General features: G+C 27.4%; 1 protein-coding gene across 1 annotated transcript in view; it reads left to right on the forward strand.

Moving 5' to 3' along the window:
• Positions 1-18,266, forward strand: part of LOC122504153 (headcase protein) — a 272,373-nt gene that overhangs the window by 22,562 nt on the left and 231,545 nt on the right. The window contains exon 2 of the mRNA XM_043615084.1: positions 15,578-15,674. Within this exon, the coding sequence (XP_043471019.1) occupies positions 15,578-15,674 (97 nt within the window). The remainder of the gene's footprint in view (positions 1-15,577; positions 15,675-18,266) is intronic.

Genomic DNA, 18,266 nt, shown 5'->3' on the forward strand with positions numbered 1-18,266 from the left:
ATATTATCATATCAGAAATGTTTCGTTGAATTAGAATCTAATTTTTATTTCAAGATCTCAGAGGTCTATTGTTGAATAGTGTGATAAGTGATGTTTTTTTAATTGTTAATTATGTGAAGTGCGTACCTTTTATTTTCGTGTTGGTATGAGTACTCCCTAAATCATTAGTGGAACAGTTGTTCTCAGGATATCAAATTAAGACAAAAAATGTTGTTGCGATGCCACAATTTTACATTTTTGTAAAATTGAAAAATTGTGGCATCGCAACAACATTTTTTGTCTTAATTTGATATCCTGAGAACAATCGTGGGATAATAAATATTGTAGTTACAATAGTTAGTCTTATGCTCTCTAAATCTGAATCAGCGATAAGTATGCCACTATTTCAATTAGCGTATATGCGCTGTGAATTAGTGAAATTTCACTAAATAATCAGTGAAACTTCACTGATTAATTAGCGCATATACGCTGTTTTAAAATAGTGGCATACTTATCGCTGAGAATCAGTGAAATTTCGCTGATTCAGATTTAGAGAGTGGTTAATATCATAAACTAATATAGGGACGTTTTTTTCTCCATGATATTTGAAAGTTCTTTAATTTGGTTTTGTGATATAAAAATGAAAAATTTTCTTCTATTTTGAAATTCTTATTTAAAGCATTATGTTTGTTAAACAATTTGGCTAATAAAAAAATTGGCACGACTTCAAATTGGAGACTTTCCAAATGAGATATTTTTCCATCTTGTTCGATAAGCGATATGTAAGACTTTCATTTGACAGATTGTTTAAATTATTTTAAGTGCATCTTCAATATTTATTAATCTATCTGGTCAATTTCATATTTTTTGATATTATTTTTATACTCTGGATGAACAATTTAAATTGTATTTTCCTTCGTTTAGTGTTTTCTTTGGAGAATTAGATCAGAAATTTGAAGAAGAGAAAAAAGCTTCTTTGAATTCGATAATATTTCTAGTAGTTTGATTCTTTTTTATTTGTTTTGTTTCTTTTTTTCTTGTCTTTCATTTCGTTCCTTTTTCTTGTTTTGATTTTTTTTCTTTCTTGAGAAACCGCAAAAAAGGGTGATAAGAATTCGTATACAGTTGTAGACACAACATTTTTGTTTTGACCAGTATTTTTTTTTTTTTTGAAAGGCAATAGAGGGGAGACTTTGGGAATAGTTTTTTGGTAGTAGCCGCATATTGTATAAAAAGAACCGCGTTACATGAAAAAAAAGAAAAAAAAATTGGTGGCGTGCACGTTACGGGTGTCGAATTTCTCATTTGGAATTACCGCGGGGACGCTTATTGTCCCGTCAGAGCCCACTGAGGTATAGCGAAGCACGTAGCAGAATATGTAATTCAATATGAGAGCGGAAAGCATACCCATGAGCAGCACCACTGTACGGACGGTTCATAATTTGTTAAAGAACCCGCAGAGCATATACATACACTCAAAAAATTGTAGTCTTCTGTACGTTAAATATAACCCTAAACTTCTGGCCACTCACTCTTTCTCTCCCTCCCTCTCTCTCTCTCTCTTATTTGTCCCATCACTTTCCTTCTCTGACATTCTCAGTTTCATGTTCTCCATTTTTTTTCTCTTGCTTTTAAGTCCCTCTTTATTTTTTGGCTTCTCTGACAATATACCCCCCTCCCCTCCCCTTTTTCACTCCTGAAATCATAAGCCGTTGGTAATCAGGTATCGAATTATTTCTCGAATAAATGTTGGTTTAAAAAATGTATTTACTTTAAAATTGAATTTTCAAAATTAACCAGTTTGCAGCTTCTTTTTTTTGCAACCGTGCATAAATATTTGTTTGATGTTTTGCATTAAAGTGATGTCTGGAGAATTAAATTCACTATTGTGAATTTCAAACGTTTCGATGGGTCAATAGACTTCTAGTCACGACAGCGCAATCTTGGATCAAGTCCAAATTTGTTGTAAATCCGTCTGACGCGAACGGGCTTCGACCTCAAGACCTTGCTTAGAGAAAATCCTCGTAAACCTTTGTCGAGTATTTCAATATTCTTGTCTTACGGTTTTTCGAACTCGATTATCATTTAAAAATCACAATGTCTATTCTCTCATGACGGTGAGATTGAATTTATCATCTTATTCGAGTGAACATGTACCTCGAGTAGAATTATTCAATTGATTGAAACCTTGTTAACAAGTTTCACTTCCTGATTTTCCCGTCAAACTTGTAACCTTCTTTATGACTTTGGATCAAAATGTTAAGTACGATATACTTCTCTTTGTAAAAAACGAATTCATGAACGTCCTTAAAGAGATTGTCAAAAATTCGTGTATCTTGCACAGTGATTATGCATCCATACAGATATGTGCTTCGGGAAAAAAATATCAGTTTACGATTCTCCAAGCTATGTGGTACATAATGCCACTGGGATCGTAACTCAATGAGAAAAATGCATGCCGTGAAATTTGAAACTCAAGTTCGTTTCATGCTTCTTGATTTTGTTTCAGATATTGCCTAGTGATACAAAACAGTTTTTGCTCAAATGCCAAGCTCAAATCTCATTGTTCGATCTTATCTGCGGTGTAATTTAAAATTGGACAGGCCTCTTAATTCAAAATGTTTCTTTTAATTTAAATCCCTCTATCGGCACTCTTGTGGTTTTATTATATGCAGTCACCTATCAATACCTTTTTTTTTAATTTTTCTCCATTGTTAGTATGCTTTTTGGTACAAAACGATTTGATTACAAAAATTTATGTCTGGAAACATTTTAAAAGCCTCAAATTCGTGTTGAATTTTTCCTCCTCTATGCTGAGTATAGACGTGAAATATATTGGAGCGATATACTTGTCGAGGTTGTGTATGGGAATTTTTTTTAATTATGTACAAAGAGAAGTGTGTGCATGAAACTTGTCTCGAGGGACGTCGAAATCTCATATTCTGAGTTTGAGGATCCTCTAACATCACTTTTCCGTAGCAGTTATTGCATTAGACATACTCAAAAGTTACTTTCTGTATGGTACTTGACTATATTTGTGAAGCACGTAATACGTTTTCTATTGTTTTAGAGGGATTCTAGTTGCAGTCCTACGAAAGCCCCTATAACAAAATGGCCTTATCAGCTTTTGTTGTCACTTGAATGCGGTTTCAAGCTGCTCACCAAAAGTTAGTCGAATCACACATTTAAGATCTCTCTTGTGTTGTTGCCAGAAACTATTCTCTCCTCCACTCTATCTAAATTCACTCAATTAAACTTTAGTATCGCTAAAACGAAAATTGTCTAATACTTTAAGGAAAATTGTCGAATTCTTTATTCGCGAAAGCAGTAAAATTTAGAATTATTCTTCTTTACAAATTAAGAATAAGATAATAACAAATAAGAAGTAAATATAGAATAGGATTATAAATAGACTTTGTCTGAAAATTGCAATTTAGTGCCTATGCAGTATGGTAGATTATGGTAGCATAATGATGGACGGTGGGTATAATTATCAGCAGCAGTGAGCAAATTGAATAATGTTTGGGACAATTCAGTGGTATGGTGAATTCAGTGTAATGATAGATGTTATATAGATGCGGGGGCGTAGATAAATGGACACCTTGAATCAGTGCGCGGCAATACACACATGTCTCCTCTTGTCGTAAAATAGAGTGAACGCGTAGGTACTATACGCACCCTGATACGATAGATTGCAGATAGAGGCTACATTGTGATACATACCTGCTTTATAGGGACTGGTTTCCAAGCACAAGCTTATAACAACTTACGAGCATGGTTAATCCCCCGTGGTGATTTAGCCTAATCCTAAATGTCCTGAGTCTAACTTACTCCTCATAGGGTGCGTTATTACCCCGGAAAATACTCTATAATCTTTGTTTATGTTCAATTTATTGTTGTCATTAAGTGTCGTTTTAAAACTCTCAATCATTATTTCTCTCGTTCTATTTTGTTATCTCGCTTTTTACTCCACTATTTCGCATGTAATCCTGAACGTGTTTTACAAGTTCTGAACTTTCAGATGTGAACGCAGTATTTCTTTACTATAAATGTTTTCAAACCTTGCTGATTAGAAAAAAATTTGAAATAAAGGGAGTACTTTTGAAATACTTTAATTTATGCTCCCTATCACAGTTTGTCTAAGGTTATCAAATTGAGACAAAACTGTATCAAAATTACCAAAACATTGCACCGCAACAATTTTGATACGAAATCGTATCAAAATTGTTGCGGTGCAATGTTTTGGTAATTTTTTGTCTCAATTTGATAACCTTAGACAAACTGTGATGATGCTGAACTCCGCAACGTTTTTAATGACGAAAATGAAAAACTCAACATCATCCTCACACTCTCTGCACTTTTTACTAAAACAATTTAGATTGGATTCACTTTTGACTCAGTTTTAGCCTTGGGAGTACGATTTTAAGACCTAAAACAAGATTAATCGGGGTTTAGATTTAGGAATAGGATACTTTTGAATCATTTCGGCTTTAAGATGTAAATGGTTTCAAAGTTTGCTTTTTCTGTCTGAGTAGCGTTGATAGTAATTTCGATTCATTAGAACTTGATTGAATAGGAAAATAGGATTGATACAATCAGAGATTCGTTCTACATTTTATTTATATATCCCCTCGAGTATAAGGTCTCAATTTTGAACAGATTTCTACAACTAAACGTCTAATACAAGAAACCTTCTGGTAATGATTTACCCTTCTCAGAAAATCAGGGGGAAAAGATGTGAATTTGACACGTACATATTATGGAAAATCGTCCCTGTTTATTAGAAGTGTTTTGATTGATATTATGTCAGTTTTGTATTTTCGATATATAACTATACTCGAATTTTCGAATCAACAAGATTATTTCGTTATTTCTTGTTTGTAGATTTGTATATACACAGAGTTTAGATAATTCGTGATTTATTTAGCTTGAAGGGTCGATTCTGCGTAAGTGTTGTTCTTGGTATTTTTGTGTTATATATATACGTGTATATATTGACACGAATATAAACACTATTGGAACAAAGTCTATTCTGTAACGAGAGAACGAGGGTGAAAAACGTTAAATCGTCCGCCTTCTATTGCGAATAGCTCCTTGTCACCAGCAGACGTCTCTCGTTGACGTGAGAGCAAACGCAAGGTCTTTTGCGATATCTCTTGTCAGTGACGAACTGAAAATTTACTGCGCGAATGAAGGGTGACAAAGGAGATTTCTCTCTCTCTCTTACTCTCTTCACACGCAATTTCTTCTTTATAAAAAAAACTGCTGATTTCGAATACATTCGTCGCGAGTGAAACATTTTCCAAACGCAGAAATATTGAAAAGTCTTTTCTTAGGGCTTTTCTTCTTTAATTTTCAAATTAGGATTTCTGAAGATGCGTCGTCTTTGGGGTAACCTAGCTAATTCTTTTCAAAAGAACTTTTTAGAAATCTAATTGTTTTTAAGTCCTTTTTTTAAGTCAGGCAGAAATCTGAAGTTAGTGTTATATCCTTTAGAGACAAGAAGAGATTCGGGTAATTACAATTTTGCGAGAGCTTTCAAGAGTGACTGGGGGGATAAAGAAAATTGTCTCCTCTCTCTTATCGCGTCGAGAATTCGTCCTCAGTGCTTGGGCAAGTATAATATAATCCTCGTCGACGACATCGTGTTATATATAAATCACTGAAAACGAACATTCTCTACTGAGAGTAAATTTTCCCTTTGCTTGTATTTATCCGCTTCATAAAATGCACGTTAATACAGTAACGTGGGATGTATGTTAAACTCTATCAAAAAGTTCTCCTTTCAAATCTACGACATAATGTCAACGAGATTAATAACTTTCCGAGCTAAAATTACCTCACTCTGACCTATTTAACATATAGGATTTAATTAAAGGCCCTGTCAAACACTGTAGAAAATTTGCGCTTGTGAGAGAACTTTCTTGTCCTTTGACAAACAGGCAAAGAACTATATTGCCAAATTCAAATCGCTAATTGAATTTTCAAACTTAGAACTGGATTTAGTCCATTTTAGAACTTATAAATCAAGTCAAAAATGGTTCTAATTTAAAAGGTTTTAATCAAAAATGGTTCAAATGTAAACGGTTTTAGTTAAAAGTGTTTCTAATGAGAATGGTTTTAGTCAAAAACTCAAAAGTGTGGACAGTGCATTTACGTGTTTCCTCACCTCGCTTATGTATTTAATTAGTAAATAACTTATGCGCTACTGTAGAGAATTGTCTATCGAGTAGTCTTGAATTAGCATACAATTAGTGATCGTACATACAACATACACGCATTCAGAAATACACGAAAGCTACTTGAAAATCGTGGCGCGTAACGACGTGACTACCGGGGCTTCACCCTCTATTTTTCTTTGTCTCCCTGAAAACTCATCCGCTATACATACCTCCTATGCCTATAAATTTAGTAAAATAAGAAGAAGAAGAAGAAGAAAAAAAAATATGCCACATTTTCAAAGATACAATTTAAAAGCTAAATTGTTTTAAAAACACAGGAAATGTAGAAATGCAAATCTGCAATTTAATGGAAGTCACCTAAGTGCAAGTTAGAAATTCAATACCATTCGCTCTTTGCTTGCGTTGAACAAAAAAAAAAGGGAAAAAAAGAAATTTTATGTATAGGAAGTGAGATTCTATTTATGAAACTCACGTTTTTTCCACTGTATAAATTCGTGAAGTGATTTTAGAATTTCCTTTGGTTTTTTTTTTTTTTTTTTTTTTTGTTATCCAAGGACACGGTCAGAAGGATAAATTTTTAGACACTTGTGCTTGTATTTAAAAAAGTTGTTTATCTTATCTGGGTACGAATTCATTTCCGAAAAAGAGAAAAAGTTCGTGAGAGTTAATTTTATTTTCGATGTGACTGAATTAATTGTTACAACTTAAGTTACGATTATAATTTTGTTCTGTATTCCGTTATTGTATCTTTATTTGCATTATTGATTAGTTTTTGTATATTTTAGCAAAAGGGGTTATAGATTATTATGTTATTTTAGGGGTTATTTTGCTTAACCCCGTATATTTATATAAGGTATTTTTATTTTAGTTCTTGAACACTGAAGAAGTGATTCATGTATTTGAAAGGTGCGTAGGCTTTATTGTTTTCAATATACGTATGTATAAAGGGTTTAGCCTTGTCTGCGCGATGTTTTCTTAAGTAAAAATCGAGAGGCTTAACACTTGCTCGATATTTGATCTTTATTTATACGATAGATATCTGTGTCCGTCACTCAAGATTCTTGAGGAAGGATATATCTCGTTCTGAGTCAGCACAAACGCTTCACTGCACAAAAATAGTTTAAGTGAAAAACATTGTTAATGTATATCAAGTTTTGTGGTATCGAGTGTCAAATATATTAATATGCACACGGGGTCCCTTGTCACCATATTGCGGCCTCTTTAACCACTAACATTGCTGCCGTCTACTGCCTTGTAATTAAGAATCTATAAATTCCTCATTTTTCAAGTTTAAAACATGGTTTATTAATAGAAATATATCAAAATATATCTATAGTTGATAAATTTACTTTATTTATTTCATTCATGATTTTTAACAGCTGTGATCGGAATTTTTTATTTTCAAATAGTTACACGAAATAAATAAAATAAAAATAAATAGGTCAATAATGATATAATAAACAAGAAATAGATGTTGATTGTAAAAATAAGTGTAAAAATTTGAAAAAAAGAAATAATTTTAAAGAAACATTTTTTGTACGTAAGTATTAAAAAATGCCAAGGTATTTTGTTTATTTGAACACGATATAAAGATCTCTTTCTGGAATTGATTATTAGAAGCATAAAATTTTTTTATAGGCCAAAATAATGAGAGTTAATTTTATTATAATTCCAAGGACGATGGAAAATTTATATGCACCTGATGTCAGTGTCTCTATTCAAGAAACATCTGTATAAAATAGATAATATTCATTCAAGTCTAGAAATTTTCTAAACTTCTAAAATTTAGTTTGTTTTTATTTTTTTTAACCTTTTTCTGTTTTGTTCTTTCTTTATTTTCTAAATTCAAATGGTTAATTTTAATCCAATTGTCTTGAATAGAAATGAAATTTTAATTTGCGAACAATTCTTAAAAAATCAATTCATAAAAACAGAATAAATGAAATTCCATATGCTTTCACTTTAGTTCCATTTTCTCCAAAATGCCCCCAATTTTTTACAACCAATTTCAAACAAGTTTTAATATAATACTTTTATATATTTATTTTCTTTTTTGCAAATAAAATTTTTTTATTTCTAAACACTCGTTTGTAATCTAATATATTTGCATGAAGGATGAGGTGAAATTATCATGAAAGTAGGCTGAAAAAAGAACCGTAAAAATGTTACGGACCACTTAGAACCTTTTTGCAAAAGTATTTACGACATGTATCATAAATGTCAGAGCAATGTGACCGTTATATTAGCGCACTATTTTAACTCGTTACATGAATCTCAAGTTTCCGCCAATTGACCCAATCGCTGATTAAATATATTGGTCAGGATTTGAAAAAAAATATGAAATTTTTACAAATTGAAGAACTCTTCGCAGTCTGATTACGAAAGAAGATGAAAAATATTCTGTTAAAAATTATTTTTATTATCGTTAATGATTTTTTGTTTCTTTTTAATTATATAAAATAAAGTATTTTATTTTCTTTCGAATAATCTAAATTGAGAGGGGAGAGATTAAAATTTTACAACAGTTTTTTTCGTTTGCCACCTTCAAATATCAAGTAATAAAAATCATTAAAAACCAGTTTTTGACAATAATTTTCGTCGAGATACGTGGGAATAATGTTTATTTTTGGGAGAGAGAGAAAAAAAAACGGAATTTTTATAACTTGTCGAAAAATAGTGGACAATAATTATTATCGAGAAGACTCGGAAGTCCTGAATTTAGGGGACATGCGAAGGTTAGTTAGATAACTTTGCCCATCGGCGTTCTCTCATGCGGTCGTTTTATTTTTTTTTACCCTTGCAACCTGCTTGGTGATGTTTTCAGTTTTTTTTTGTTTTTTCTCTTTTTTTCCCATCCTTCGTCCACCGGCGTCCCAATAATAATGCACAGTCCAGTGCAAAACCGGTTACGGAATATAAATTTCACTATAAAATATTTTTAACACCGCCCCATCAGCCCCTGGGGCCTCTTAAATTTTTCTTCCATACTAGCATAACGCGTGCCTAGCATTTCGATATATTACGCTTCAAACTGTGCTCCTCTTATACTATTCGCATCGTAAAAAAAAACGAATTCTCATCTCGAAGGACGTATATCGATGTAAAACAAGTTTTTGAAGCGACCTCATAGTTTCTAAAAATACTAACTTCCCCACCTGTTTTTTTTTATCGACGAGAGATATTAAAAAAAATATGTTGGCGGTTTTGGTATTTGTAATGAAAAGAGTGAATGAAAGTATTTGGGAAAAAATTATTTGTTACGCGCTCCGAAAAAAGGTAACTTTTAAGCAAAAATTTGTAGGTTAAGTTTGCAATTTTTGGGATTATAAATTATAAAATACTCAAGGAGGATCGACTCTTAATATAAACCACAGGTTTAATTCTTTATTACATCCAAAATAATTATTGAAAACTATTTTTAGTTTTATACAAATAAACTAAAAATTTTAATTATTGTAAAAATATCACCAACATAACCTTAAAATATCTAATTTTTTACGATTTACTACCCACTAAATTTATATTAGTAAAAATGTTTATTAATTTGAATTAATAAATTTTACTAATAAATTAGTAAAACTTACTATTTATTTTATTAAATTTTACTAATAAATTAGAAAAAATTACTATTTATTAGTAAATTTTAATAATTCCAAATTAAAAAAATCAGTCACTACTTTTAATTCGTAAACATTTTTATTAATTTAAATTTAGAGAGTACTATTAAGATACTTTTTTTTAGATTTGTGACACTAAAATTTTTTCTTTTTTTGATAATTTCCACTACTTTAAATCCTCTAATAATTGAAGTAAAAAAATTATTCACAAAAATTTTAATAAAATTCTTTGAAATAATTAAATTATTTTTTAAAAATTTTAAGAAAATTTTTCTTAAGAATTCAATTATTTTTACAAAGAATGGAATTGTTCAAAAAATACCAATTACGATCAAAATCTACTTACTTAATAACATTTCACAAAAAAAATTAATTATTTTTAAAATAATTTATTAAAATTCTTCCCAAAAATTTTCATAAATAATAAAATTTTCACAGAAATTCAAGTACTTGAAAAATTTGGTTCAAAGAAATTAATTACCTATTTAAAAAAAATTTTATACAATTTTCCAAAATAAATCAATTTTTATTAGGTAATATGTATAATAACATTTGTTTATAAGAATCCATATTTTTTAATACAATATTTTAATTGAATTTCTCGAAAGAATTTAATTATTTTCTAAATTTGTAATAAAAGATTCTTCAAAAAAATTTAATTATTTAAAAAAATTGTACTAATGAAATTCTTTGCTAGAATTCAATTATTTTTACAAACAATGCAATTGTTAGAAAAAATTCAATTATTTTTAAAATCTACAATTTTAATATTGAATTCGTTAAAAGAATTTAATTATTTTCAAACATTTTAGTAATAAATTCAAAAAAAATTCAATTATTTAAAAATATTTCAATAAAATTCTTTGCATGAATTCAATTATTTTTACAAATAGTAACATTTTTTACAAGAATGCAATTATTTAAAAAAAATTTTAATAAAATCGTTACAAGAACTTAATTATTATCATGAATAATAAAATTCTTCGCAGGATTTTAATTATTTTTAATACAATTTTAAATAAATTTCTCAAAAAATACAATTATTCTTAAAAATTTTTTATAAAATTATTTTTAAGAATTGAATTTAATGAAATAATCAATAATTTAATAAAAAGATTAAATTAAATTTTTAATTAATTGTCAATTTTGTCCAAAATTGAAATAAATTTTACATTTTAAAGTATTTTATTTTTAACTTTTAAAAATTATTTTTTTTTATTTATTTGTTTTTGAAGAATTCTATCTAAAAAATTGGAATATAATTGAATTTTAGAAAAATTTAAAATTGAAGTTATTACCAGGATGAAAAAAGTAAATATATTTTTTATGGAAATCAGGAAAAAGTCAGGAAAGTAATGAATTAAATTTTTGTCAATCGACTAAACTGTTTTTAGTCGTCAAATTTAATTTTTCGATAGCTACTTTTTACTACGTTTTTAGAAATTAATTATTGTGTGCGAATCCTGAAAAAAATATTTACTGAAAAATGTTTATTAAAAAATGGTTTATTCTATTTATAAAAAAAATTTCTAAATACAACGTTAAAGAAATTAAGAACTAAAAAAATCTGACGATGATAGTGATTGACAGTTCGGAAAATTAAAAGCACTTGCCCCTCTTAGTTTTCTTTTTCCTTAATGGCCAGATCATTTTCTTTTTGAGGCAGGTTTGTAAATAAAGTCAAAGTTTAAATTAGCTCTTTATTTTTTTTTCTTTGACTTTTTTTTTATTAACCATTACACCTACACTTTTAGTAATTATTTTTTTCGTCTTTTTTTACTATATGGTACACATGTGACTTGGGTCAGAGATTGATAGATGAAATTTTTTATTAATATAGCATCTGTCGGTAATAATAAAGAGCAGTTAAGTAAATTACATAAGTAGGCATAAAAAAACAAAAAATGTGTGTGTGTGTTCTTTTCTTTTTCGGTTTCGTCATGTCATATTCTTTAGGACCATTCGTGCATAATGTTTTTGTGACCCCGGACTGTCATTGCCCAAAATAACTAATGCGGGTAACGATAAAGCTGAAATACCAAGGTGAAGGTCAATTCCACTACTCCGTTCGCTTGACATAATACTGTGGCTCGAATAAATTGCGTTTCACTCTCCCCTCTATTCCCCACACTTTTTTTCTTCATTCTTTAACTCATTTCTAATAAATAATTTTTAATTAATTTTTCCTTTTTTTTTTTTGAAATTATTTTCAGTCAAATTATCTTTTTGTAGTAATTTATTCTGTATTTATTTATGACTGTTATATTTATTTACCATTATTTATTTATTGCTTATTCTATTATTAATATTTCAAAATAAATTAAATAATTAATTACAAAGAAAAATATTTTTATCGTGAAATTTTGTTTTTCAAATGCACGTGTATCACACTTGAAAACCAATTAAGAATTTTTTATCGACTATTTATAACTCGATTGGAATAAACAGCTTTTATCATTTTGGTCAAGTGCTCTAGTCGAAATATTGTACATTATTATTATAAGTTCGTGAAATCTTGAGAGAAATTTAATTAGTTAATTTTAATTAGTTTCGAACAATTTTACGATTTATGATTTTTCAGTTTTTGTAATTATTTTATTTTTTCGTTTCGTATTTTTGTAAATTAATGAATGATGTAAATAAATAAATTAAAACCCAGGCGCGAAAGACCAATGCTGACGATGGATTGAAGATTTATTGAGCCTTGAACGCCCAGCCTGGGTAACCCAGTGTTGAAGCAGTCTTTATACCACTGTCACTCAATGTTGATTCAGCATTGGACACCAATGTTCGTTCCATGCTCGATTCAAGACTCGGTCAATCTTCGTGAGTGAAGCTCGAACATCTGATCTTAATTCAAGCCTGAATCAATCTTGACAGTTTATTTATTGACGTGTGCACTTAAAAATATTAAATATAAATATTTATAAATTAATTAATATTAAAATATTTTTTATGATAATTTTGTATACTATTTAAAAATTATTATTATTATTAAGATATCAAGTGGTAAATAAATATTAATATTTATTTAGTGTATAATATTTATATTAATTATTAATTTATTAATAATAATAATAATAATAATAATTATTATTATTATTATTATTATTATTATTAATATAATAATAATATAATACAATAATAATAATTATTATTATTATTATTATTATTATTATTATTATTATAAGAATAATAATAATTATTATTATTATATTATTTATTATTAGATATTATTAATTATATAAGATTCATATAAGTAAAGTTAAATTATATATTACTTTTTTTTGTTGCTCAGTGTCAAATTATTGTTTTCAAAGTCCAAAAGTTTCGTTTGTCTGAAAAATTTTCAGTAAAAAAATGTTCATTAGTGTGTAATAAATATTTATGCCTAGTAGTTGTACACTAGGATCAACTGTTTAGTAAATATTATCAAAAAACTATTTTTTGTCAAACGCGTGCGACTAAATGCAAATAACCTTGAGACTTTAGCATTGCCAACTCAAGAGTTGAGTTGGTAATGCTGGAGTTTCAAGGTTATTTGTGTTTAGCTGCGCGTGTTTGCTAAAAAATATTTTTTTGATAATATTTACTAAACAGTTAATCCTAGTGTAAAAACTACTAAGCATAAATATTTATCACTACCTAATAAACATTTTTTTCACTAATAATTTTTCAGATAAACAGTCATAATTTTTCAAAGATAAATATCTTTGAAAATAATAATTTGACACTGTACAAGAAAAAAAATAATATATATAATTTAACTTATAAAATTATCATAAAAAATATTTTAATATTAAATAATTTATAAATATTTATATTTAATATTGTTCAGTGCACACGGTAATAAAGAAAGTGAATACTGTATCAAGATTGACCGAGTCTTGAATCGAGCATGGGACGAACATTGGTGTCCCATGCTCAACAAATATTGAGTGACGCGCCGTATATACAGAATATACGGCGCTGGCATTGAAATAGTAGATTAGGCGAGGTGCCTTCCAGCCTTCTGTGGCCGAGCGGTTTAAATGCGTGCGTTGAGAACTTCCGGTATGCGTTAGGGGCGGGGTACGTGAGTTTCGATCCCACATGCGAGCGAATATTTTTCATTCTTTGTTTTAAGCGTTTATATATAATAATAAACTTGTGTGTTGTGTTGTGAATAAAAAATGTGAATATGTTTGCAAATAATATTAAAAAGTCTGCTGAAAAATCGAGAAAAAAATGTACCGATTAACAGAAAAATTGTTTTCTTTTACTAAAATTATTTTTTTAATATTACTATTTTAAATGACATTTACTGTTAGTAATATATTATTTATATGAAAATAATATAATTATTATAATAGTAACTTAATGCCATTAAATTAACAAACGCATATAATATGAATAAAAATAATAACAATAATATTCATTACTATTATAATAATAATTATTATTATTATTAATATTATATACAATTCATATATTCGTATTATATTGAATGGGCGCGAGAGACGCGTAAATTTGGGAACAGTGGAAGCAGCCTTGTTTCAGTCCTGCATTAGGGTTCCGCAGCATTGATTGAACATTGAACGCGAATCTTCAACAAGGACTGGAGCGTCAGTCTTAAATAAGTGTTACATTATAGCTAGAAACAACCTTCGTTCCGCCGTCCCACCAAGGCTTGATCAATGTTGACCAAGCCTCAACGAAGGTTCCGTAAAGCCTGAATCCACCGTCAGTTCTCACCTGGGAATATTAAAATACGTGAGGAAAATTACTATTCTTAAATTAAAGAAGTAGTTGGTATAAAATTAGTTTTTTTTAAATGCTCGTAAAAGAATAAACAAATTTTGTTTTTTTATTAATGTCAATGAATTTTAAAAAATGCATTAAATTTGAAATATTGGATATTTTTGTTTACGTTTCGATTTTAAATTCTGGGTATTTATTTAAGTAAACTTGGTTTATTAGTTCTTTTGAAATTTGAGATGAATAGGCGCCTAGTTATACATATGCTTAAAAGGCATAAAAAAATCTCAAATTTCATAATTCAAGAACTCTATTTTATTTTCCTTCAACCGATACTTAAAGAGTTTTGAAAAGTAATTAGGAAACGTAAGTTTTAAATCTCAATGTCACAGGAATAAATTAGAGAAAATTAGAAAAATGTACAAATAAGAAAAAAAAAAAAATTCTTAGGCATAAAGTTTTAATTCCATTTCAATTGTATTTCTTTTTATTTTTTATTTTCTTCTTTTTTAATTTTTTCCATTTTATTTTGTTGTTTTATTTTTCCATTTAATTTTATTATTTTATTTTTATTTTATCGTTATTTTTTAAATTTTATTCTAATTTTATTGCTATTTTTAAATTCTTTTTTCAATATATTAAATTAATTTTTTACTTCTTCTTTTTTACCAAGAAAAAGAAACATATTATTATTTATTTTGAAAGAATCTGTTAAAATAGCTATAAAAATAAAAAAAGTTTTCCTTTTAATACAAACTGTTCACTGTCGCAATTATATTTCTTGTACAACGTTGGAAAATTAAATTTCCAAATAAATTATTTTTTTTTAATTCAGAATAGATTTTACCAAATGGGTATTATTTTTATAGAATATAAATATTTCAAGACACTTTTCAAGCATAGAATTTTAATATGTAGATTTAAATATTAATAACTAAGTTATTAAAAGATTTTCACATAAATATCAAATTTATTGTGTAAATATTTTACATATAAATGTAAAATTACTTAAATTATGGTAAAAAAATTGAATTCTTTTATAATGTAAAATTTTGTTTGCAGACAAAGCTGCGGAGCAAATGGTATCTTCTCTCGTCGTTTGGACTTCAGCGCTTTCAACAGCTTGCCGAGAACGAAATTGAACTCCTATCACATTAAGGTAAGTGGTTTCTTTTTATAAATTTGCATCAATTTTTTATGAATTTGAATTCTTTATCAATTTGAATATCTTATAAACTGTAAATCAATTTTTAATTAAGCATTTTTTATTAAAAAAAAGTTATAGAGATCTGGGTGGTTAATTTAATAATGAGGGAAATGAACTTTTTTTTGTCATTCTGACATATTTGCAATGTCATTTGAATGAACGAATAGCATTAAAATTAAACAATTGAAAAATTAAATTTAAGTCGATAATATGCAATTTCTGAAAGCAAAACGATTTCTGACAGTTTCATTCAACTTGATCTGAATTATTTATATTTATATAATTTATATTTCCGTTTTGATATAATTTCGGTTTTTTATATAAGTTTTGGTTTTCGTTTTTTTTTTTAATAATTATAATTATATAATTTTAACTTAATTGAATTAAAAATAATTGCAAATCGAATTTTATTTATTTGTTTTTATAAACGAAATAGAACTATATTTTTTTATAATTAAAATACAAGTTTATTTATTTTATTTCTTTTTACAAAATAAAAACTATGGTGAAATTCACAACGTTAATTGTTTTCACAAATAATAACATTTTCCACAAAAATTCAATTATTTATTAATTATTTTAATAAAATTTTTCGCAAGAATTAAATTATTTTCACAAATGAAATTTTTTACAAGAATTCAATTATTTTTACAAATAATATAATTTCCCACAAGAATTCAATTACTTATAAAACAATTTAATAAAATTCGTTGCAAGAATTCAATTATTTTCACAAAGAATAAAATTTTTCACAAAAATTCAATTATTTTCACAAAAAATAAAATTTTTCAAAAAAAATTCAATTATTTTAATAAAATTTTTCCCAAGAATTCACTTATTTTTATAAAAATAAAATTATCCGCAGGAATTCAATTATTTAATAGAAATTTAATAAAATTCGTTGTAAGAATTCAATTGTATATAAAATTTTTTGCAAGAATTCAATTATTTTTAATACCTTTACTATTTTAATAAAATTTCACAAAAGAATTTAATTATTAAATAAAAATTTTAATAAAATGCTTCAGTGAAATTCAAATATTTGAAATATAATTTTCATTACATTATATTTGAAAGAAATTAATTATTTAAAAAATTTTTGTAAAATACTATAAAAAATCAATTATTTTTAATAATTTTGATAAAAGTTGGTTATAAGAATTTATCTATTTTTAATACAATACGAAGATTGTAGTTATAGTTAATTTTTGAAAAATTTGTTAATAAAAAATTTCATTGTTTTCTACTTAAAAACAATTTTTTTTTCAAACGTTGATCATAAACGTTGTGAGCTTCACTGACCTTAATTAAAAATGTATTATTTTATAATTAAAAACATAAATTTAGCTTTAAATTTGAATTATTTATTTTAATTATAGTAAAAATGTTTGGTAATTTCAATCAGTGAATGATTTTTTGTTTTTAAATTAGTAAATTTTACTAATAAACAGTAATTTATTTATGTATAGAATTTATAATTTAGAATTTAAATTATATGGATAATTCCGTAAAAAACGGAAAACAGAAATATGTAAAATTTTTCAAAAGTGGAACAAATATTTTGAAGAAAAAAATTAATGAAATTGGCAATTTTTTCTGTGAGGATATTTTTTAATTTCTTGGTTTCGGTTCATGTTTTTAAAATGATAAATATAGAGAAAGAATGCGTGCAAAAATGTCGTGTCTGCCACACGTGACCTTCCCCAATAGTGTATAATTAATCATATGACCTGACGGTTGTGATCGCGCACAGGAATATCGAAAACTTTTAATAATGCGAAGAAAAGATTGTCGATCTTTAATCATACGCGAAACTCGATTAATTCATAATATGGGTTTGTCAATATAAGAATAGCCACACCACCTATATATATATGCTGTATAATTAATAGTTACGCAATAACTACTTTGTTGCGCGCCGGACATGTAATTATCGTTGCCAACGTGTGGGACCCAAATGAGAGTTCGCACAATTGAAACTCATTCGACTTTATATTTCCCCCTTGGTCTTTTAATGCTTATTCGCGCGCTCTTAAATTATACATTTCAAATGCCACACTCTCTTGCCCGTAATATGTAAACTAAACTGCGACTTGGCTTATATATAGCTAATTGAGAAAAAGAAAAAAAATCCCACAACGTTAATCATCGTTCACATGCATGAGTAAGCAATTATCAGTTTAATGATATAATCTATATATACATACCTACATTCCTCATTTCATTGCAAATCGTAAAATTATTTTACAATTCCATGTCGTCTCTTGTATAATTTCTGTATTTGAATAATTCAATTTAATTTCTCTTATCAGATTCAATTTAAATAAAATTATAAATTTTTTAATTTGGGTTTATTTAATCAGTTGGAGGTGAGAAAAAATTTTTTTTGAAGAAGCTTATTTTTCTTTGATAAATGGATATAGTATTTAAAGGACCTTGATTTTTTTTCGAAACTATTCTCTTGGAGTCGAAGAAAAATAATATTGTGATATTCACTTTTAATGTATAGTTAATTATTAATTTGACTAATCGAAATAAAATTCA

The sequence above is a fragment of the Leptopilina heterotoma genome, unplaced genomic scaffold (assembly GCF_015476425.1).
Source record: "Leptopilina heterotoma isolate Lh14 unplaced genomic scaffold, ASM1547642v1 Lhet_281, whole genome shotgun sequence".
NCBI classification, from domain to species: Eukaryota; Metazoa; Arthropoda; class Insecta; order Hymenoptera; family Figitidae; genus Leptopilina; species Leptopilina heterotoma.